General features: G+C 33.4%; 2 protein-coding genes and 2 long non-coding RNA genes across 8 annotated transcripts in view; 3 read left to right on the top strand and 1 right to left on the bottom strand.

The window, feature by feature from the left end:
- The window catches only part of LOC127849911 (uncharacterized), a 91809-nt gene that overhangs the window by 13564 nt on the left and 53149 nt on the right, over window positions 1-25096 (top strand). The window lies entirely within an intron of this gene.
- Window positions 6268-25096, bottom strand: part of LOC127851067 (N-acylglucosamine 2-epimerase-like) — a 113585-nt gene continuing 94756 nt past the window's right edge. The window contains exons 1-11 of one of the 4 annotated variants that reach the window (XM_052384538.1): window positions 14682-14796; window positions 14486-14586; window positions 12981-13056; window positions 12239-12314; window positions 11869-12038; window positions 11202-11432; window positions 9963-10044; window positions 9508-9673; window positions 8234-8375; window positions 7448-7535; window positions 6268-6862 (exon numbers count right to left, since the gene is read on the bottom strand). In XM_052384538.1, the coding sequence (XP_052240498.1) occupies window positions 6789-6862; window positions 7448-7535; window positions 8234-8375; window positions 9508-9673; window positions 9963-10044; window positions 11202-11432; window positions 11869-12038; window positions 12239-12314; window positions 12981-13056; window positions 14486-14586 (1206 nt within the window). In that variant the 5' untranslated portion in view covers window positions 14682-14796 and the 3' untranslated portion in view covers window positions 6268-6788. Of the gene's footprint in view, window positions 6863-7447; window positions 7536-8233; window positions 8376-9507; window positions 9674-9962; window positions 10045-11201; window positions 11433-11868; window positions 12039-12238; window positions 12315-12964; window positions 13057-14384; window positions 14455-14485; window positions 14587-14681; window positions 14797-25096 lie in introns of those variants that run through there. The other 3 variants (XM_052384539.1, XM_052384540.1, XM_052384537.1) reach the window with 3 other exon arrangements.
- On the top strand, window positions 17271-19898 carry LOC127851081 (uncharacterized). Its single transcript, XR_008035653.1, has 3 exons — window positions 17271-17379; window positions 18420-18519; window positions 19850-19898. It is a non-coding gene; the product is annotated as an uncharacterized LOC127851081 (long non-coding RNA).
- LOC127851077 (uncharacterized) lies at window positions 20699-23771 on the top strand. Of its 2 annotated transcripts, none has more exons than XR_008035649.1 (2): window positions 20699-20767; window positions 23499-23771. It is a non-coding gene; the product is annotated as an uncharacterized LOC127851077 (long non-coding RNA). The 2 variants fall into 2 exon arrangements; XR_008035648.1 differs by lacking the exon at window positions 20699-20767 and adding an exon at window positions 22724-22884.

Here is a 25096-nt window from a genome sequence, read left to right as displayed (position 1 = left end):
GAGCTAATGGCATTTATCATCATATCTTTAACGGTATTTAATAATAAAGCGCCTCTATCATTTATTTATTACTGAGACACAATATTTTGTTTTAAATTATAAAGTAACCGAGCATCATAGTCTTTCTTACTGTACCATACAGATTGGCGTAGAAATGGTAATAAGTATCATAGCAAGTCTCGTTTATCGTCGGGCACGCCATGAAGAAGCCAGCATGCGTGACGTAGCCGTCGTCCGTCCTTTCCACCCAGTGGAAAGACGCCACGGCGGTGGTGTAGAAGACAAGCGCCAAAAGGTTGACGACAGTTGCGACGACACTCCAATTAATCTGTTCACACTTATTTTTAAAGTTTTCTTCTGACAATTCCGGTTCGAGGTTCAAGGCTTACTATCTCATAATTTAAATTCTGTAAAAAGCCAGTGTGAGAATCGTTTTGGGATTCGAAGTAAAAATACAAGTATTTTTTTCGATTACATTTCTAGCAATATGTATACACTATCAAGCATTTATAGGAAAAAGGAGTATGTGTGAAGCATACAAAATAATTGTATAAATGGTTTATAGTTCCTTTAAAGATCATTTATGATGTAATGTTCCGATACCGCAAATAGCGCGTTGTACTTAACACGTTAAAATTTATACTTATTAAATTAACAATTTAAATCAAATGTGCAAATAAACTGTACTATACCTCCTAATCCACCTCACATTCAGCTCTCACTTTAAATATGTTTGAATATTCATCATACTAAATACAATTCTCAACTTTTTATTATGGCCGCTTAATTATTTAGAACATTTATCGACTTTCATTAACATGTCCCTTATAATTAGAAAAGATCTGTCAAACACACCGCTAGCAAAATCTTACATGAAACGTCAATAGGTTTTAAAATTCAAATTTTCGTCCTAATTCATTAGGTTTACACTGGTTCGTTATTGTTTATCGTATTCGCGTCATTATCTACGTATATATATTTAAGCGTATAAGCCACATGCACAATTTATATTATGGAAAGGTACTCATTATGTTAAATGAATGATAACTATTATGAAACAATCGATATACAATAATATTTATAAAAGTTGGAGTCTTAAAAAACGCATGTTTGGATGGAAGTAGTGAACAGTTGGACAGAGAAAGTTGTAGTTTTGTTAGTTTGAAGCGGATGACATCTTGTCCATTCCAAATCCTGTAACCTATTTATGTATATAGATTTATCAACAGGAATAGTAATGTTATGTTGTCGGAATACACTGTGTGTGTATATTGTTTGACTTTTTTTGGATTTGTTTTTCAGGGTGCATGATCAACGGCGTTTACAAACGGGCTGGTCAGAATTAAAACACACCGTACAGAACTTGATTTTTGCAAATATCTCGAGTTATTGAACTATCGTCGCTCGATTGCTATAGTGCTCTTACTACCAATTTCATTTTTTGGAGAAAAACGCATTTAAAGGTTTAACCTTTATTTTCTTCTGTTTTCTATACAAAATGTGGGAGATAGAGCAAAATTGAATCGAACAACTTTTTCTGTGACGACTGAATCTTGAATCCGCTTGATTGCTATAGTGCTCTAACTACTAATTTCATTTTTTGGAGAAAAACGCATTTAAAGGTTTAAAATTTATTTTCTCACTTATTTATGCACGTATGTGGACAAAAATATACATGAATGTTTATCAGCAAACGGGAATTATGAATATAATTAAATATTTACTTTAGTAAAGTATATGTAAATGCTATTTGCAATTTTATGTATGGAGATAGAGCATTCTGCTATTTTTTTTATAAAAATCGTTTATTACTTTGCTCTAAGTCCCGGAGATGGTGCAGTACAGCATTCACCCGTTTGTAAAAATGTGGGAGATGGAGCAAAATAGAATCGAAAAACTTCTTCTGTTTTCTATACAAAATGTGGGAGAGCAAAATTGAATCGAACAACTTTTTCTGTGACGACTGAATCTTGAATCCGATTACGGCATATTAAAGATCTCGTTCTCACAAGCACAGCGATATAAAAAAACTCATTTTTGAAAAAAATGGAGATAGAGCACTATAGCAATAAAGCGACGATATGTGTGCAAAAATCTTTGGTGCATAATTGACAGTCTTTTGTGTAAAATTTTGGCACCGATTTCAGAGGTATTCAATAATTAATTCTTAGATCTTAAGATATCCATACACACTTTTATTCACTAAAGATGTTTGCAAATGTATTTCAATAACTGAACATATTTGAAAACAAAATCACGTTCTTAACGGTGTGTTTACATTCCGTCCAGCCCTTGTGTAAATCTCGTTGATCCAGCACCCTGGTTATGTAAAACATTGACCGTCAGAATGCGAAATAAATGATAATCCTTTCGCTATCTATTAACATAACATTGTTACAGCATACAACAGGCATAGAGAGAGAGATATTGGGAGCACGAGCGCGCCGTCCTAAAGAGGTCTAAACACGTTGAAGTTGTTGTCCCTTATTTTGTGGTTTAAAGCAAAATTCCAATGTATATTTAGTTTCATATACGATTCCATGATCACGTTGACTTTCTATTGTTTTCATGTTAAAAATACGGGGTTGACATTAAAGGTCAAGCAAAGTATATTATGACTACTTTAATAATGTAAAACATATAGTATGTGTATGTTTTTAGTAAAATATTTATTGACTGCGTACGTTGTCAGTTTGAATTTATGCTATATTTTACTGTTCGTTATTTTAGGACGGAATCTGAAGCTCTGAAATTGTCCTATGCGGGTAACATACAAATGAATTATGAGATATATGAAGGATGCTAAAGTGAATGACTTATAAAAAGTTTAAACACTAACGCCATGTAATAGAGTAATGTCAAATTTGACATCGTACATGTGAGTGTAAAAGTGAGCGAAATACCGTTAGTTTTTCTCTAAAAAGATGTCTCCAAACAGGCGAAAAAAACAGCATCATACAACAAGGAAAGAGAGGCAAGCTGGTAAAACAGCCATACATATGGCAGGTCATTCGACAGATGAACATGAATTCTCAGTGAGACTTTCATTTGCTCTTGATTACTTAGCAATCAATGAACACGTAATCAAGTTTAGAAAGGAAAGAATGTTCTCTTATGAACGAGACATAACACTGGTACAACAAGCATTTGGGCGTAACATACGGACTATATTTGGAAGTCAAATACAGGACACTGAAACTATTGGAATGATGTCTGACGTAGACCACTTACAACGTTTTGATATGTTTCTTTTGTTTCTTGATTCAGAAAGTCCGCCTCGTCAGTCGCATGATCATCAAGTCGTTCTTAAGGTGAGCACAAACGGTTGTGTTTCACAATACTGTGTTTTAACAATTATTGAAACATCAACACAAGCAAGTCGTTTTAAACAAATAGATCCGGATCAACTTAATGTTGATTTCGGAAGCTTTTTTCGAAGGGATTGGACAAAAACAGACGGCATTATTCCACATACATTTATGTTCGATACTATAAACAAACATCCCGTTAAACTAAAGATAGCAAAACGACACGGTCCTGCAGAACGTATCGGGAATACAGACAGTGTTTATGCGTGTTTCTGTAAAAGTCTTCTTAAGCAATGCAAGTTCGTTTTCGAAAGGCCTCGCCCCGGTCACTGGCCTTCAGAAAAGACGTTGAAAAAGCCAAGAAATATGGCGTTTTTATAGTTCCGCAGGGACCCCCCAAAAATACGAACATATGTACGCACTATTATTTGATTACCATTGGCGAATTTCCACAAATCTAAAAAAGCGGCTATTTATGTTCAGTTTAAACAAAGTACATCTGAAAGCATATGTGCTTACAAAAATAATAAGAAGGAGTTGTTTGTGCCAGAATATCGCGACAGGCTGAGTACTTTTCATTTTAAAACAGACTCCTTTTTTGCGGTCGAGAACAACCGGCCTGATGTGTGGAGGGAAAACAATCTTTTCAATTGTGTTAAATACATTTGTTCAACTTTGAGGCGCTTCTGGACACGCCGCAATTGTCCACACTTTACCATAGAGAATGTTAACCTATTTGATGCGAAAATTAAAATAAACGAGTTCCAGAAATTGTCGAATCAATTCACATATGTTGTTAATTCACTACGAATACAAATCGATCATATACATATGGAAATCATTGGAAAGTGGCTTCATGTGCGCATGAGTAACAATCAACGCCACATATATTGTACGACTGGTCCAGCACTATTTAATGATGTATTCAATATGTGTCAGGGAACGACGCATTTTTTGTACGGATTTGAATTGTTAGAAGTACCGTCAAAAACAGGAAAACTGTACTTGAACACCAATATACACAATTAGAAACTCATTATCGCGCCGCGTTGAAGAGATACGGAAAATATGACTATGCATTGCATAGCGTCATGTCAACTCTGGCTAGTTTGATTGCTTCGGTGTATTTAGAACTGAAGGCAGAAAGACATGAATATAATGACGATAGCATCAATAAAGCTTGACAAATGTTTCAACAATCTCTAGAGTTTGATATTATTGGCAACTACATGAGATACGCTTCCTTCCTTTTCTTCAATGGAGAATATGATGAAGCTTGTAAATATTATGACATGATAGAAGACAAGATAGAAGACGATAAACAATCTAATCTCATTTACCAGTTATTCAAATCCCTTTCGGAGTTATTAGCATTGCCGATTGCACAGCAATCCTTTGAAAAGTCTTTTAAACAAAGATGGTCTGTACTTTTGATATTTATACAACCAGAGGTGATGTTTGTTCCTGAATTCTTGCGGTGCGAAATGTACCGAGGAAATATCGGCACCTCCAATTCATCTGGTTGTATGTTGTCATTTGATGGAATGTATGACTGCATTTGTTTGCAAATCGAACCCTATCTCTACTATCTACAATACCTTACATACAGGGAACTCAATCAAGAACCCAAACCGTTGGAAGCTTTGAAGAAGTTATCGAAATTCACTGAAATCATGATATCCGCAAGATTTAAATCATCTAAAGGCGAGGCATTTGTATCATGTGACCATCTTGATACCTCTTTGAACATGCTAGGGCACTGCTTTGAACTAGAGCACAAGTGGGAATCGGCTCGGAAGTCTTACGAAACTTCTTTACGTATGCAGCCTCAAAGAAGTGCGGCCGTTTTGCATATAACTCGACTTCAAACAACTTTGCCTCAAACAAGAAGAAACACTGATGGGGATTAACTCCCCGGCATACCGTTTTGACAATGATGATGAGGTTTTTTTTCCAATAAATGCTATGTTTATAAACATCTCAATAGCCCCTTTGATGTGGATGCTGAGGTTTACAAGTGCGTATGTACGCTTTGGGTCACGTGAGCGCCAATTTCACGTGATTTCCTCTTCCGCGCATGTCAAAACAAAGAAGAACTACTAAATAACACTAGCAATTTACCAACGATTTATGTCGAATTAGCCCTACCAAAGTGATTATAAAACCTGTTTTTGTCTTAATGGTTAAACGAGGTTCATTGTGTAGTGAATATCATGTTCGTAAAAAGTCAGAATGCAAGCTGATTGCATAAAACGATTTCTCAGATCAGTGCAAATTCATTAAGGCCGATTTGTTGATTGAACACAAAAGGAGTTTGCATCAAGTTTGATGAAAGTTTATTGAAATTCGTCGAGTAATATGCATAAATATTGACAAAAAATCACGCTGCAAAAACATTACGCTGCTATGTCATGTCTGTTTGCTTGTCGCATTGTAAACGGGTAATGCCATGATTATTCATCGTTCATGCAAATGGCGTTGTAAACAATGATGCAATGTTCACGTGGTTTTACATGTAACCCGCGCGTGTTTGAATTTAGATTATTTCTGTGCATGCACAGAAATTGAAAAGCCCTATCTTTGTACTGAATTTGGGCATTTATTGACCGATTTTGACCATTTTTTATGCACATCTGAAATAAATACAAACACATTTTGACTCATAATCACTTGTTTGCGACACATAACACAAATTTCAAATAGGAAAATATACCAACATCAACTCGGGGACTTTAATGCCGAAATATTGTGGTTCAAACCCTCTTTCTGGAATTGACATTCTTATAAACACAGTTTGTTATAAATAAAATAGTTTTGACTAACAAATTTCTTTTGCTAATTCGATATATTTTATTTTAGATAAATTGAAAATAATTCTTTATATTTTGTATAAAATAATGTAATATTCAAATAATCCATTCTCAGTAGATCACAAACACTTTTAATAAAAAAAATAAAATTCATTTGTGTAAGGTTTTAATTAAATATATAATTTTATTATTATGTATATCCTTTGCACATATATGCACATCCTATTGTTTCCAAAGGGAAAATGTAAAATACTCATAGTGGTTCTTTATGAATAAATAAAACACATAACAGAGTAGATTATATACGTTATACATTTATAGAAATAAGGAAACTAATGAGATAAATTCTTGTCGGCTAGACTTGAACTTGAGGCAATTGGCTATACCATGCAAGACGATACACACACTTAGCCCAGAGATAATGACTTAAAAGGGAAGGTTTACTATTGGATTGTTGACTGTACTTTAGTGTAACTAAACTAAATATGATCTTCATGACACTATTTTACAATATGTTCATAAAAAACGATGCAAAGTAAGAGACACAAATATGTTAAAAGCAATTGGAACAAAGATTACACGTTTTTGTTGAAAATTTCTATGGATAACGAAATACTATTTTTAAAGTAAAGAGTAACTATTTTTATAACAATGTTGTCATAATTTAGGTTTAGGTTGGTCGTTTGAGTAGTTCAGACAGCATCTGCTTGCAATAAAGGAGTGATCTGGGTACGTGGAAACAACCTGCAATAAAATAAGGTGTCCGTTTAATTATATATTAATTTCAAAAACTCTATACAAGTGTTGTTTCGTTATATGTATGACCGAAGTGCAATCATTTCGAGTTAGTTGTGCAATGTCATTGAATCGAAGTTGCAATGTGAACAGTGACATAATTAAACATATGTTCTAGTAAAATATAATATGTTTGTTGATTGTTTTACGTTTACAAATATTCCCATTTTATATGATTTATAAATATTTAGTTTTGTTATTGATAGTTGATTTCGTGATGCAATTACATCGAAGCTGAAGTTTAAAAGGCGACATATTTAAACATATGTTCTCGTTACAATTTTCATTATTCTCTTTCTTTACAGTTCGTATACTATCAATGCTGTTATCATGATAAAAATAGAGATTTAAAATTTCATATATTATATAACAAAAGGTGAAATACCTTATATTTAATTAATGTGTTATACCTTAAAACTAATTTAACTTTGTTGCTTAAGTAAAATTTCTAATGTACACGCTTGTTAAGAAATGACAAACGTGTCATGCGTATGACTAATTAATTTAAAGGTGCCTGCTTGTAAAGGCCAATACCTTTCCATGGTCCACCTTTAAACCTCATGGACACAGACCCGTCCCTGTTCAGATATCCGTACCATTCTCCTCGCTTCTTGTCAACGTGCTGAAAAGGTGAACCACACGATTAAAAAAGCAAATAACAGGAAATTGTCCAGGTACCGAAAAAAGGTACAAAACACTTCAAATGACGAACAACAGGTACTTGCAATATAATTATTACTACTTCTTCTGCAGCTGCGACTATTACTGCTGCTGCTACTGCTGCTGCTGCTACTACTACTAATACTACTTCTACTACTACTTCTACTACTTCTACTTCTACAACTACTGCTACTGCTACTGCTACTTCTGCTACTACTACTACTACTATTACTACTACTACTACTACTACTACTACTACTTCTACTACTACTACTACTACTACTACTACTACTACTACTACTACTACTACTACTACTACTACTACTACTACTACTACTACTACTACTACTACTACTACTACTACTACTACTACTACTACTACTACTACTACTACTACTACTTCTACTACTACTTCTACTTCTACTACTTTTACTTCTAGTATTACCTAATAATAATAATAATAATAATAATAATAATAATAATAATAATAATAATAATAATACTAATAATAATGATGATTATTATAATTCTAACAGTAATAATACTACTGTGACAAATAATAATAGCAGTTATAACAATTACACTTATAGAAAATCATGAACATAGAAAATCTTAATACAGAGTAGTAACTTGTGACATTTAAATGTAAAAATTATTAACATTTGAGTAGCAGTAGTCATAAACACGTGCAAACGTATCGAGGTGGTCCCCGTCACGTGTGTGTTGATAAGCCATCAGGAAAGCGACCATTGTCTCCGTGTGTACCCACCACATCTTCATGTTCCATTCTAGCTGCACTGGACTGCACATGAACATATCGGAACATGTAAATAAACAAAGTAAAATTCCTGCGATCATTGTAAATAATAAAATACTGACGGATGTTAGCAAAAAATGTCTTCTGCCAGTGTTTTGGTGAGTCCTTTACTAATATATTCTGTATACTTCTTGCCAGCTTACGTGTGTGTATAATTAATCAACACTCCGATATGATGCGTTTTAAGCACGAACAACATAATTGTGCGTGGTATTTGGTCACATGTGTTTTTAAAATACGACGTGTCTGTGTTGTTAGGTTGTTTTTTTAAAGTGAGATGTGACCAAACAATATTATTTCTTGTTTAATTGTTTTAATTGTTTTGAATTTTTAAAGAATGTCTATCAACGAAAAATGTCCTGCTTGCATGTACTGTTTTAACATGGAAATGAAAGATGTCGATTTACAGACGTGTATCGTGTAATTCGCTTGCAGAAAAACTTGACGAAAACAATATTGACTTGTATCTATACCAACACTTTGTTGTGTAGAGCAAATATGGAGTAAACAGAGGAGTTGTTCGAGCTTATAACAATATCGGCGGGGATATGCTTGACGTAGGGGTACACATTTTATATGTTGGCAGTCATTTTGAAGTTTAACAAAACTGTATGTGTTCTGTTGAGTGTATAACAATTTAAATGCTTATTATGTCTGAAGCGAGACATATATCGATACATTGTATTGTTATTCTATAGGCATGGTTCTATTCAGTTTATTTAATATGTGGATGAAATATCTTTTAATAATATAACGCAAATATATTGATCATCTCATCAAAGATTTTTTTCACAAAATATAACATGATAAATAATATGTTAGTATAATTGTGTATTTGAATGTATCCAACTCATCTCAGAAAGGCTTACACAGCGACCTTTTTCAACTTGTTGCATACACACGAACTTTGAAATATCTCTTAATAGATCATTGTTTATTTAAAAGGATTTCTCGATGACATTTAGAGTGATGATCCCAGGTATAATTATTTATGTTTCTGTAACCTGAGTCATATTATATGCCATAGTCATGTACAAAATAACAAAATGGTGGATACGAATCCTAATTCAAAATTCTCTTCTTATTTCTCGGGATTAGCCCCGGTATGACTCAGTACCTGTATCTATCGGCATCTAGAAAGTAGTAAAGTCCCCCGCATTCATCGTCCCAACCTCTGGCAAAAGGGTCATTCATAAATTGGTCGATTGCCTTTTGGGCAAGCTCGTCACGACCGTTTTGTTTTGCGTACCGCAAAAGGAACCAACCGGCCTCTATTGCATGACCTGTATTCATAGAATGACATTTTAATGTCCAAGGTATGGTAATATCTAATACAGAAAAATAAACAAAGTTAACATACATCGTAAATTATTAATATTGTATAGCAATAATTATCTAGTTTCGAGTTAAGTGAGCGTTATATTATTCCGGACAGAATCTGAATTTTCAAAAATGTTTAGTTTCTACCTGAACAAATGTTCACCCACACAAACTACCAGAAGTAAATGGATTTTTAAAAGAATCTTTCCAGAAAAGTTTACTTAACAGTTCTAGCTGGCAATAACACACTACCTGGTATCATGAGACGACCCAGTGATCCCGGAAGTTCCGTTCCTGAAGTGCTCACGTTTTCTAGGATCACAGTCCCCTCGCGCTGAAAATGTGATACATGAAAAACCGTAAATCCATCGTTGTTACCAGAGAACGTAACTTAACATCTGAACATGTATACAATACAAGTAAATCAAGACTTCGCTACGTGCATGAATATCTGGTATCCTTAAGGCAACAGTTCAATTTTGATTGATCTTTGGTATGAAAAACACATATTAGATGATTGTCTATTTAAAACGATACATTATTGTGATTGCAGTACGTAATTATTGATCTGCGTTATATTGTCGACACGAGGGTCATGACATATTCTAGACACTGGTTTAAGTTCGGAAATAATGAAGTTAACAATTGATCAAATGTTTTGAAAGAAATACATGTGTTAAAATAAAAAAACAACAACAACAAACAACTACAACAGCAAAGCCAACGTTTTCTAATATAACAGTTCACTCTCGTTAGAAGTTGGCAAATACATATTGTCCGCTTAGCGGTTATGACATACCGGTATTTGTTATTTCATGATTCCACGTTTTATAATCAAGAAGAAATAAACTGATCATCTGGTCAAATGTCCGACATAAATGCAAATATCGACATTTGCAAAAGAATTAACAGCAAATTGGTACCTTGAATCCGATTTATTATGAAAGTTGTTTTATATTTAAAGCTGATATATTTATAAATAAATAAATAAATAAATCCGAACCAGTATTTAACTTGAATTCGTTGTATAAAGTAAGAATGTATAATATTAGTATCTTATATTTGTATATGAACAGTCGTAAATCATGTTATAAGCCAACAAATAACGAACAAGACTACCTTTGATCTTCAAACAAGACTTAAATCATGCAGTTTCTAACACTTTGTGTGTTTTAGACACATACATAATTGTGATCTAATCAACGAGTTGAACATGTGTGGGTTTAACATTTTAATTGTAAATCAGCACATCGATGAATTTCGCTTATCGATGTTTTCAAATGTTTGGAAAGATCATTCTTCAATAAAAACATAAAACACAACATATGTTGATTTACTAGTAAATTGATGTGCGTCTGTCTTTCCAATAAACAGCCCGAAATATAAAGTATAATGGAACGACATTATTTCAATTTACTACAACTGCATGGGAGGTCAGACATATTGTATTGAATACCGGATCAAAATGTTCACTAAGTTTATTCTACGCACCTGTACATGCGACAGCGCTTTCTGCACGCTCCACTCCTGTATGTCGCGGTACCTGGCGCCGAGGGACGGGTCCAGGGTTTGAAGCTCGTGTGTCACACACAGCAGCATCATGGGTACCGCCAGAGACTCAGACCTCGCCTCACCCGACAGCGGCGGACGCCCTAGTCGGATGTCCGTGTCGTCTTCGCGTACCCAGTGAATGAGTCTGTCCATCATTTGGATTGCCTCGGTCTTTTAGTAAAATTGTATAAACTGTATTTATATTTAACTTAATTGGTCCTAATATTAGATCATTAAAATTACGCGAAAATATCTTTGATATACAAAATAAATATCATTCAATAATTGTGTATATTTTACGCAAGTCATAGTTTGTCAATCTGAAATACGCGATCAACAGGGCACGAACAAAATACAGGCAGTTGTATAATGTGCTTTATACTGGGATCCCCGTATGAATTTTGAATGCCTTCAGCGCTTTGATTTAAAATTATGAAATGTATGACGTTTATAGTGTGACGTCATTACTGTGACGAATCATACTAGTTTATCCCCAAAAGATGCCCTGCGATTGGAACACCCCAACCCATGTGCATTTTTTTTTTGTATGTCAATTATCTTCTGACCCACAATCCGTTGTTTAAAGAATGACAACGCATAATCTCACCTTGTACAATTCTTGTTTCGTCGCCTTGGCCATTTCGGACATAGCCATGGTGTAGAAGCATTCCGAGAATATCGTACGTTGCATTTTGATTGGTCTTCCATCTCGGGTAAGAATAAGATAACACCTGCCCGTCGACGCGTCCTTGGCGAACTTCATAAGAAACCCCGCCCCTGATTAAAAAACAAACTTAATGAAAATCTGAACTCCTGATTTAAAAACAAAAACAAACTTAAGCCCTCGATTAAATTTAAAAAAAAACACACAGGGAATTAATAAGAAATTCTGCTCCTAATTTTTAATTCAACTGTGAGTAATGTGGATGGAAATTGCGATGTCGAATCTTTAGCAAGCGTCGGCCGAGGAATGCTACCTTTTTCTGCGGCTTGTAGCACAGCTTGAGTGTTAAACTGTTCCTCCTCGTTATACAACTTAGCGTACATCCACACCTGTAACGAGGAAAATGCCACCTTAAATATCGCAACATGTCACATTTTATATTGCAAAATCTTTTTTATTTGTCGGCATGATCGTTCGTGCTTTATAAAATGATGTTTTTCTGGGCTCGTCAAAATCGTGGATTTCTGATATTGGAGGGACAAGAGGAATTTTTGTTGGTCATTTCCGATGTTTTCCTGTTATATACTGCATAGGTTAACGCACGAAATCAACGAAAATTAATGTCGTACGAATAATTATTATTTTCAGTAACGGTCGCAGTGTCGTTTTGTTCTTCCTTCCTTTTTTAGTCAATTGCGTTATGTTTTAATACACTTATTCGTATTCAGTTTCAGAGAAATACATGCAGCCTGTCGTTATTTATTTTTCATCAAATTGGATTAATGATAAGGATGCATGGTATTCTAGGTTTGTCGTCGGGGGGGGGGGGGGGGGGTGAAGGGGAGAAATTATCATATCAAGAGAATATAATTAATCAGTCTTAACATTTAAAAGCAAAACCTATATTTACACAATACAAATATATTATGCATTTTTATACATTTTATCAATTGCGGAATTTGGTTTATAGATTCTAAATATTGTATAATATTTTCCTTTGCATTTGAACCAAGAAATCACATTTCAAGCACGTTCGTACCCATCTCTGTTCGTACCTGCCGGGCCTGAAGCCAAACGTGTTTTGTTTCGTCATACACGGTTCCGTCTTCATCAATGCAATTGAAAAAGCCTCTATAATAGAAGTTTGAAAACAAAACCCAATCTTATAAACACACTTCGATTACAATTCTGAAGTAATATAAGAGCGACGCTATGGGAATACGGAGCTTTATTCATATAATTAAGTTCCATCCCACATTAGTCTGTGGAGTCTGCAATATTTCGTTTATAAGAAGTCTCTGCAAAGCAAAAATTCAGTTAAGGCTGAAAGAATGGTATCTTAATAGAATGTGCAGACAACACAGGCTAAAACATGCAAATAAGAGATGACACTTTATGGACATGCATGAAGTCCCGTTTTCCCAGAACGAGGTTCATTCACCAGATATAGCAAAAAACTCATCAGAAGATAATAAGCATATATCGTAGAAACATATAACAACAGTAACTAAATATATACAAGTGTGCTTTTTTCCCCGCCGAAAAATTGTTTGGAGGGGATATAGTAACGGTATCCGTCAGTCTGTATGTGCGTCCGTCCGTCTGTGCGTCGTCTGAATCTTTTCTAGAGCATAACGCCAAATCTTTTCAATGAATTTTCTTTTAACTTAGAATATAAACAGATAGCAAATAGGAGAAATGAAGTTTCCAAGAACCATAACTCTATCTACCTTAGTTTTTGAACTATCTCCCTTGATATAATTTCAAAGTAAATTTTTGTCCGGAGCATAACTCTAAATCTACTGAAGGGATTTACTTGAAACTAGAAATATAAACAGATGGCAACTAGGAGAAGTGAAGTGAACATGAACGATAACTCTTTCTGCTGTAGTTTTTGAATTATCTTCCTTATTTTATTTTATTTTTTATTTATAGGTTTAAATTATATTTAAATTTATTTTATATTACATATTTAAGCTTTTCAATTTTCAATATCCTCATTTATCTAATTTAACAATAATATTGTAATTTGAACACTGAAGTATTCACTGTAAAATGAATCGATGAGTTTAAGGAAAAATACAGTGATCAAGTAACTGATTATAATCTTCTTTCTTAATTACCTCCCTTTCTTTCATGTCAATATAGTTTATTCTCTACAGCATAACTCCAACACTATAAACTAATTGATCCTTGAAATATAAATAGATGACACAGATGCCATGTTTTTCAAATATTAATCTTCTCTCTAAAACAAATGTTGTCATATAAGCAAACACATTTTGGCTGGTTTTGGCACTACTGTGACAAGCTCTTGTTAAAGTTTTGAACGCTTGGTGTCTCGTGATAATAATGAATGTGATAAATTCACCTGTCTAATCATGAAAGTCCAGAAAAATCACACAGGACAAACTCTTATAAACAACCGCGAGTATTGTATTCAAGATAAGATACCTTACCCGTATTTATCGTCGCTCGACTTTTTGCAACCAGAACTCCATACACCTTACCCATATTCATAGTCATGTGACTTGATCAACTAGAACTGCATACATCTTACCCGTATTTATCGTCGTGTGAATGTGTCAACCAGAACTGCACACATCTGGTCAGATCCTCACTTATCTCGTCGTAAAACTCTTGAAGTCTTTTCTCAGCCATCTGTAAAACCCCGAGTTTGAGTTTTTAATTTAAAAATAAATCCGATGTTTTACAAAGGGATTGCAAATGTTTGGAGTTTCATTATGCATATATACCGTTTAAGATACGACCATATCTTCCGTATTATGTGTAGCTGATAACAATAATCGCTCTACGCCGTATACAATCACGTGGTCTGCCCTACTTGCCGTTATCAGCTATGAACGACTTTACAATCGTGATACATCGACTATCTCCGGAATCCTCAGTAAGATAGTTTTATATATTAGATCGTCTTCTGATACAGAGTGCCCGTTACGTATACATATATTATTTAGATGTTTTGTGTGTAAATATCAGATACATTATTCAATATAAGTTTACATTGGACAAAAACTGAATGAATCTAATATGTGTTCAGTATTTTGTTTACCGTTAAAACTTAAATGGATATTTACAAAACGGTAAACTACGCACACGTATCTGACAGGGGCATTAACTCCGCAAAAATGAAAGGTATACACATTTCCCTTCTTTTAACACGAAGTTTGACTTTACACGGATATTAAAATTGCATGCAAGAAGCATACACAAAACGTATTATACATGAACCCGGCACCTGTAGTTTGAAACACTATATAGGTCTGTGATAAAACAATATAGTGATATGACAGTAAATTTGCATTATAAAATCCAAAGTGAAAAAGATAAGTTATTATAAACAAATTGCTAACTAACGTTGCAATATAGCCATTTTAATCGTTTTACATAATTTGCTGTATGTAAACGAATATATACTGCTTGAAAAGCGCTTTGACAGTTTTTTTTAATACTTATTCATATAATTAATAATAAAAGGATGTCCAACGTGAAATAATGGACTCAAACTTATTGGTGGATAATAACAAAACATCTTTAGAATTTGCGACTACTATTCAAAACGGTTCAAATCAACGGAACATTTGCAATGTCCATAACAAATGTTACATTACCATAAAAATGTATGCACATATATGTAGTGTAATACGTATATGTCGTACGCCTTATAAATGCATAAATAATTTTGATATTGACAATTATACAATAATACAATACTTTCAAAACGTGAGCTTGTACGAGTGTGCATAATACATGTATTTTATTTCGTTAACGTTTCCACATCATAAGTGTACGTACTTTCCATGTACGAGTGTGCATAATAAATGTATTTTATTTCGTTAACGTTTCCACATCATAATTGTACGTACTTTTCTTTAAATTCATGGTACTCTTCACTACCCATCATAGGACAACTTAATTTAACGGTAACTTATGTTTAATGTCTGCTTTATAAACAAAACACTTACATATATAACATTAACATAATTTACATATACATTAGATGTTTGTCTATTACTATGTTTTTTTATAAATTATATTATTACTAATAGACTGGTGTATCATCACTCATCCATCTTTGTATTATGTATTATGTACTATTATGTACTATATATATTTTTCCGCCAAACGACGTTTCGTTATTGTATGACGTTGACGTCATTTCCTTTGTATTTGTTTATATTAATGTGCTACTGATGAAGACTATGACCGAAAAATGTTTAGTACCTAAGACATTTTAATAAACAGTGACGTGTTTGTACGATTTATTTAATTTTATTAATGTCTGCTTTGGGATTTAAGTTTTCATAAGTGTTAATCAATGATCGTATTGCCTATTTCGTATTAATTTGATATTTTAGATTGCTTTGTTATGTCAGTGCCTTCCGTAAAATATTTTATTAAAAAACTTTGTTTTCGGGAATTCAATATTGTTTTAAAGAACAATATGGAAATTGAGCGCTTTGATACTAACAATCATCTTATAGCGTTGTAAGAAACGAGAAATCTAGATTCCCAACCACCAAGAGCTCGCACCAATAGCGTCCAAATATTAAAGCCGCGTTTAAGGAACAAGTTTCCCGACTTAATTGACCCGGAGTCTCGTCGACTTGACCTTAGATATTTTGTATCTGATCTGAAGTCTTGTGTTTTAAGGCAGTAGCAAGCGGTCAATAAAGTATTGATCAGACCCGAAGTTATGGCTTGAGCGTTGATTTATCGTAACCAATTGGTCCCTAATCACATAGCCTGGAAACTTTATTAAAATATATATTAATATTTGTTTTATTTTTTGTTTCATATGTGTTGCTCATATTTCTTGAAACCCGGAGCTCGAGCTATACATTACATGTACATTAGGACGGACAAATACTAATTATAGTTTATAGAGAAAAACATAACTAAAATATTAATTTTGGGGTCTTTGATCATAATGTGAATGATTTATTTTCATATGCTTCATATTCAAGTTGGCTTGAATGTGTCTGTTTGCTTTGTATCACAGAATGTATCGTTCACCAAATCGACAATCGCCCATCTCTCTAGTTCGATTCCTGTCAATATAGCATGACTGTTGCATAATTACACATAATCGCGTCACCTTTACTTTATAGCATATTGTTATATGGATAAAATATAAGGTATGTATTTGTACAAATGTGATTGTTTAATTGAAGTAAAGTACGTTAAAGCAGAAACGAAGCGGTGAACTGCTAAACTGTCAATTATGAAATCGAAAGTAGAAGTATGCAATGTATGTACATGTTACACACTGTGGAAATAAAAACGGTGTATATGTAGTCTTAAAATTCATTTTCAATCGCCCATCTCTTCTAGTTCGATTCGTGTCAATTTAGACTCAGTGTTGCATAATTACACATAATCGCGTCACATTTTCTTTATAACATAAATTATGTTATTGGAATAATAGATAAGGTATGTATATGTGAAAGTGTTATTGTTTAATAGTAGTAAAGCCTATTAAAGCTACGAAACGGTGAACTTCTCGACTGTCAATTTTGAAATCGAAAGTAGAAATATGCATGTGTGAACATGTTAAAAACTACAAATATAATCGTTCGCTTTTAAGTCTTCAAGTTACTTTGAAGCCTGTACACCAATATAAACTACAAAAAGTAGTATGTTTATACCAAAGGAAGAATGTGGTCAATTATACAGTAATAAGGCGGATTATGACTTCTATTTTGACCTTATTCATATTGTCACATATGTTGACAAAGGCAGATAGTACGCGATTGTGTCTGATTAAGAAGTCAAACTATTGCCTGCTATTCTGTGCTTGGGGATTTCAACTTTGGTAACGACACGATACTGCACAAGGAAAAATACCAATGCTTTTATTGAAGTTAAACGATTTAATTTAAAGAAGCATATAGACAGAACAATGTACAATCATATTAAATGTATCTAATAATTTTAATATCCTATTCATTTACGACGAACTGAGTGTACTGCTATGGCATTGAAAATAATCAGATGTTTAGCTGTTAAAAATCAAGCATTTCGATTTAGATCCTAGTTTATATGTGTGAAGGTAGGGTATGAAAAATGTGTGTTTAAAACACAATAATAATACAACAAAGTATATCACATTAACATCATACTTATCGTCAATTACGTTTTGACACAATTCAAGTTCTCATTTTTGTTTTCGGAACAAAATTCACTATGACAATAAAACACATGGTGTGAATACAAAACACGTTGTTTTATTATTTGGGATTTTGTTTACGGTATTATAAACTATCATGGACAACTACTTTGCTTAATATATTCGATACGAATGTTATTTAATTGAGATGTTTTCATCCAGGATGGTCGGTAAGATGGTTGTTAGAAACAATAGTTGTTCAAAATCTGAAATCGCACGAAATCTACGTAAAAGTTACATGTAGTGTCTATGTCGTTAAAACAACCGTGTTTAGTCAAGACAATGCATAATATATATTTTTCAGGAAAATACACCTCAGAATGGCTTTGGCATCGGATGTATGTGGGTTTTGCTTTAAAGAACCCGTATTTGGATTCTGTGAAAACTGTAATATTTCGCTTGGTGTAAGTTGCTTGTCAAATCATACTAAGATACATTTATTTACTAGTCATATTGTGGTTCCGTTGGATAACTCAGACAACGAGACATGCTTATCGGTACCCATAGAAAAAGACATACATGAACAAAAATGCCAAAAGCACGAAACAGACCCTCAGTCGTTTTATTGTGGAAGGCATGACGCAACCATATGTGGTCGATGTATACTGGCTGACCACATGACTTGTAAAGATGAAATCGTTGATCTACACATAACAAAGTTTGATGAACAAAAGGCGAATGCCCTTCTGGTCTCTTTGAACGAAATCGAAGGCGAAATAAAAGACCTTCAGGTCCGTGTAGACAGAAATGTTAAACTAAATGACGAGTGTAGAGACTCATCTATTGACGCAATTAAAGATTTTCGAAAGAAAATTGATTTAAGGCTTAACCAGTTACAGTTCGAAGCAGAACAATCCACAGAGAGGAAACACAAAGAAAATATGAACAGTCTGGTTGAACTTACAAAAATCTGCAAAGACGTTTCTCTTCAAATTCAAATGCGTGGACAAAAAATTGAGGAGTTATCGAAGTAAAAACAAGAACGGCATTTGTTTGTATATTCTAAAAAACTTGCCATTGAAATTGATGAAATAAGAACCGCTATTAAGAAGTCAAACTTCAAAAACCATATTACAAAATTCACATTTAAAGAACACCCAACATTGGAAAATATTCTTCAGAAAACAATTCTTGAAATCGGAACACTTCAGGAGGTTTGTGATGGAAGCGAAGAAATAGTTGACGATACACATGCTTCATTAACGGTAAGTGTTCATCTGTCACAGGACAAAACGGTTCAGGCTGCAACCTTGTTATACAACAACATTGAAACATCGGAAATATCACCAGCAAGTTCTGAACCTCCTGTTACGACCCTCTATTTGTTTATATAAGGCAACTAATTTACCGACATTCAACGCACAACGTATGCGCAAAGATTTGACTGGAAGCAGCTTAGCTGGATCAAATCCCTGCCTTCAACTCCAACCACTTGATGTATAAGCTTTAATACAAATCCATTTTTAGGCCCCATGACTTCATAAATTACACAATTCAAACAGTACACACATGACTTATCGATGAACAGAATTACATAACGGAAGGACGGACAACACGGTATCCAATAACTTCAGGTAACTATTATTCGAACGGTCCATGTTTTAAAAAACTTATGTGTTAATGAAAAATTCATCGCAGAACATAAATGGAAACAAATGTAAAACATCTTTTTTTTCTTTTCAGCGATTTTGAAATCCATGCATGTAGTTTCTGTCCAAAAGTTATATATTTTAGGGGACTCCTGAACATGCAGATGAAAGCTGTGCGCGGAAAATAACACAACAGAAGAATTTTGCGTCCGGTAACATTTTATTTACAAACAGAATTGATCAATCGATTAAAATTAACCCATGTTGTCCAGCATTCATGAAACCCACGGGTTAGGGCTGAGACCTTGTAAAAGGACCTTTTCACGTTTAGGAAAATTGAAAAAAAAATAAAAGAATTGTTTCAGATTCGCAGATTTTCGTTCTGGTTATGATATTTCTGAGGAAACGGAAATACTGAAAATTAACCATGCTCTAAACTTTCCATTATATGCATCTTATGACTATTTAAAAACCTGTGTTTTATTATAAAGCGCTGCAACACGAATCGATTGAATAATTTGGAGAGTTCTGTTGTTGTCGTTATATTATGTTACACGACAAGGATTGCTTATATTAAGTATAAAATACAGCAATTCTCTATGAGCACAGATAGCCGAGTCTTCCACGCGTTAGACTTTTACTTCAGAGGTCATTGGTTCGAGCCCAGTTGAGGGTTACTGTTTTATATCTTTAATCTTATTCTTATTTTTACTGGAGTTTTTTTAGATCCTATGTGTGCGTGTATCATTATAAAGCTTTTAATGACAAACTTCAATACATGCCAATATCTTTAAAAAGTCCCTTTAATGGCTTTGTTACAAAATTAGTTATTTAAATATTGAGATGTTGTCGATATAAGTTAAAAATGCAGTGCAATCATTATATAAATTTGGTACAAGTAAATCTCATTTTGAAAGAAATGTAAAATATGTAGAAGTTTATTTTAGGTAATCAACATCCTGGCAAGATGACGGTTGAAGCGCCATAACAATTTTGGAAAATTGGTAGTTTGCTCGCACCCCCTGTTAGCATAAAGTACGAGTTTTTAAATGGACAGCAATCGGTATGTATAAGTCGCGTTAACACAACTACGTTGCAGTGTACGTACATTTCATTTTTGACATGCCCCAAAAGGTGGACGTGTTAAAGGCGAACTTCCTGATTTCCAAAGAGGAAATTGAGGAATAAAATTTACAAATTGTGTGTTCATAATTTTCAATTATTTATTTTGTGATGCTTATAAAGATTGTGTTAGAAATAAACCAGGGGTCGTATTCCAGAAGAATCTTAAGTTTAATTTTATTCTTATCCATAAATTGGGAAACTGTCTTAAGTGTTTCATTTCATATTTCAATAGTTTGGCAACAAGATTTACATGAAAATAACATCATTATGTCAATGTTATTTAAGGAATATAAAAAAAGGTGTTTCCTTTTTTAGTAAAGAAATACAAAACATTGTAATTTTGACCTTAAGTGAAATTATCTAAGAAATGACTTAAGATGTTTATGGAATACCACCCCAGGCGCGAAAGAGTTTGCTAGTATTTCGGCGCGCGACGCTTATTTCTGAAACAAGTTATTATCACACAAATGGCACATGTATCGACTCAACTGTTTTTGTCTTAGCGCGAGCTTGGAATGCTCACAATTATAACATAATGAACATAAGCTGATTTTCTTTGTAAACTTGGAGACTTTTCTGATGTATCACGTATTCAAATCGATATAGCTCCCTTATTTTAGAACGGATTTTGTTAAAATTTAGACTCAGACTAATTCAACACATATCAAATACTTCATGTAAATTTAATTGAAATTGATCAACTGCAAAATATCAAAAATAACAAATTAAATCAATCGCTGAACAAGTAAAATTCTCAAAATCGTACATCGTAAAATAATAATGTGACAAGTAAAACGCATTATCGTACATGTCTTAAAGACCGACCGGCTTGCAACATTGTGCTCATGAATATTCATAGGAGCCATAGTATTTGTATAATGAATGTTATGTTTTCTTGGTAAAAACCAACCGAGAATCATGAAATAAAAATTAAATTGAAATAATATAGCGTTGTACTACACCAAGTGTTTTTTTTTAACGCAGCATTTTTCAAACTTAAACTTTTCAGTTTTTAGTAACTATTTTAATGTAAAGTTGTAGATGCGATCATTCGATTACAGTATGTGCATGCAAACGATTTAATCATTCATCCGTGACGATCGGATGCCTCAGCAAGTGGGGAAAATATCCTGTGATGTGCCGATTGCGCTGTTGCGCTGCGGAAATTTGATACGAGAAATATTGATTTTAAAATTAATATTATGTTTTTCTGGTGTTTTAATCCACCTTAAATGTAGAACTTGAAATAAAAGTAGAATCATAGAGCGTTTTACCATTTTCACGTGCAAAAAGATGAAACCACACCTACCACTCGTGCAAAAGCGCCCGAATGTTACGAATGAATGATTTTATCGTTATCTTGCACGAAATATAGGCAAATTATTACATGTACAATTTTAAATTAAAATCTTATTTCATCACTGAGATATTTAAGTTTGAAAAGCGTTGATTTAGTAAAGTCTCTAAGTGTAAACGTGAGTTTATGCGTGCCGTTTTAGAATATATATTATAATGTCTACTTTTATGTGATTCGTGAAAATATATAATTACTATGACCAAGCATTGTGCAAGCGAACAACTTAAAACAAGAAGGCATATACTTGGTTTAATTAAGAAAAAATAATCAATTTTGTTTCCCGGAGTGATCAAACACGTTTTTGAAGTTTTGAAGGTTGCTTACAACAAAGAGTGTACATGTTTCTCGTGGCAAATGATCCAATTGAATTGTAGTTATAGAAACACACTATAATAACAAGTCATGAATGCAATGATTTTTTGTAACGACACGAGTGAAACAAACATTCGACAAATCACAAAAAGCAAAACTTTTTAGTCAAGTTTATAAACTTATGCGCGCATACAGTTATTGTTATTGTTTCTTCTATATAAGGCTTTAACTAGGAAAGTGCGTCTCCCTTACTCGCACAACGGAATAAACATGTGCAGAATGCTTAAACTAGCCTTTCAAAGGAAATTGCTGTTTACCATTAACAGTGATGGCGCCATTGTATATAACGGCATAGAGCCTCGGAGATCATACGACGTAATGACAGAGTATGTATTAACTGTATTGTGCATGCAACGATATAAGTATGTGTAGCACAGGTACATATAACAAGAACAAATATTAAGTTAAAAATGCTAAATGTTTGAGATAATATTCAATATTTAAATACTACTAAAGCATAATTGGGTTTATAGTAAATTACTTCATCGCACGTGTGGATGTGGACAATACTCTACATTGAAACAAAAGTAACAATTAGATGAAGGGTACAAACCATTTCATGGCGTGCGTAAAGAAACTCATTTTTCTGTCTGGTTAACTAAACCTATTTCAAATTGAAGAAAATACTGGATTCATGCATACATTATCAATTTGATATAATTGAAATACACGATCAGTTTTGATGTCATAGATGCTGCGTACTCGCAATTATGATTATTTCGTCAATCAAGGCATGTCGCTGACATACGCAAATATATAAATATGTAGTAGCAATATATGTATAAGTACGTTCCATTACAATTAAATTATTTAGACGGAGAAAAATAAGAGTATTCAAGATACCGTTGAAATTCGTACATCCGCATTTTTTTCCTTATTTCTTATGTCGAGAAAACATTATGTTTCACTGGAATCTCTTATTATATTGTCTTTATTTCAGAATCGATTGTACCAGACTAACCACACAGTTGAAAGATAAGGGCATCACGATGGCTGACATTAACACAAACGATAACTTCAGGGGAACAGTGACTGTGGACTAATTAGATAAAACAACAATCAGATAAAAGAACAATTAAAAAATGGGTAAATATTGAACTAAACAATTCGAGGGAACATACAAAGTAAACCAATCATTTAAAAGAAAGTGGGAAACCTTCGCTGAAATTGACTTGTAATGACTTATTATAGAGAAGTATGAGATGAGACTAAGCATGAATGCTTGTCGTGGCTATGGATGCGTTTTTTTTTCGAGTGTATGGGCTTGAGCGCGTGCTTTAGTACGTCGAAGATTGTCCGTAATTCAATTTCGCCATTAACCATGCGATTTTTAAACAACTTACTTCAAGTGTTATCATGAGATGTTTTATTGCGTGTAAAACTCGACCTCAATAATAATGGTCACTCTGACAGGTCGAAGGTTAATTTTGTACCAAAGTCAATGACAAATTGGCATGTGCTGTGTGTTGCGCGTATCATTTATAACGGCCACCGGAAAAACTTTGCGAAACCGAAATTTCGCAAACTTAAGTACCCTTTTTCTTAAAGATTCGCTACTTTGAGACATAGTATGCGATAAAAGTCTTATCTTTGATTAATAATTGGTTATTTTCACTCACTCAAAAAATGCGTTTTCTTCACTATGAAATTTATAAGCAAAGTTTGGGGACCCATGGGATTTTTGCATTTACCCATGGGATTTTCGGTTTTCCCATGTTTTTTTCTCCCATGGGATTTTGAACATTTTAAAAAAGTGTTTTATTTGCGTTTGCAATTATTTTTACGTTATTTAAGGACTGTATATTGGTCTTATGCAAATTATATATATAAATATTTAGTGATAAAAAAATCTCCTTTTGAAATGGGAGAAAATCTTATTTTGAGAGATTTATTCATGAAACTTCCAGAAACATCATATTTTGTGAAATGATGAACAACCTTCGATATTTTAATGCGTTTAGTGGTGTTTGAAAAAAATAAAAAATCCCATGGGTTATTTTTTTTCCATGCAATTTTTTTTTCCATGGGATTTTTTTGCCAATGGGATTTTTCAGTTTCGTAAGCCGAATAAGTTTCTTAAAGCGGGTATATACGATATTGTTAGATATTTATTAATTAATATAAAATGTGTAAAGAACTTATTATACATATATTTCAATATAAACTAAAATAAAAGTTAAGAAGAACATGTGTCGAAAAATGCTGAATAAGCCAGATATTTAATTCTGAAATCGAAAAAGGCTGTACAGCAGAATTCGCCAGCATGTATATCATGCATGTACGATGTGAATCTTAATTTAGTTTAACGGTTCATTTGAAATTCCTGCAGCGATATCGATTCATACGACACACGAACACTTAATAAAAAGACGAATGCATCGGTTATTGTAAATATGTACGAATTATCTTCGTCACAATCGGCTCGGGGTGCTAATTTGTATTTGCTGCATTTTATGATATTCTTCTTAAATGTATAATTTTTCTTGCATATTGTGTGTTATTATAACATATTTGAATCAATATATTACAATTCAACAC

This window comes from Dreissena polymorpha, chromosome 11, assembly GCF_020536995.1.
Source record: "Dreissena polymorpha isolate Duluth1 chromosome 11, UMN_Dpol_1.0, whole genome shotgun sequence".
In the NCBI taxonomy this organism is placed as follows: Eukaryota; Metazoa; Mollusca; class Bivalvia; order Myida; family Dreissenidae; genus Dreissena; species Dreissena polymorpha.
This window is presented reverse-complemented; position numbering and strand designations above follow the sequence as displayed.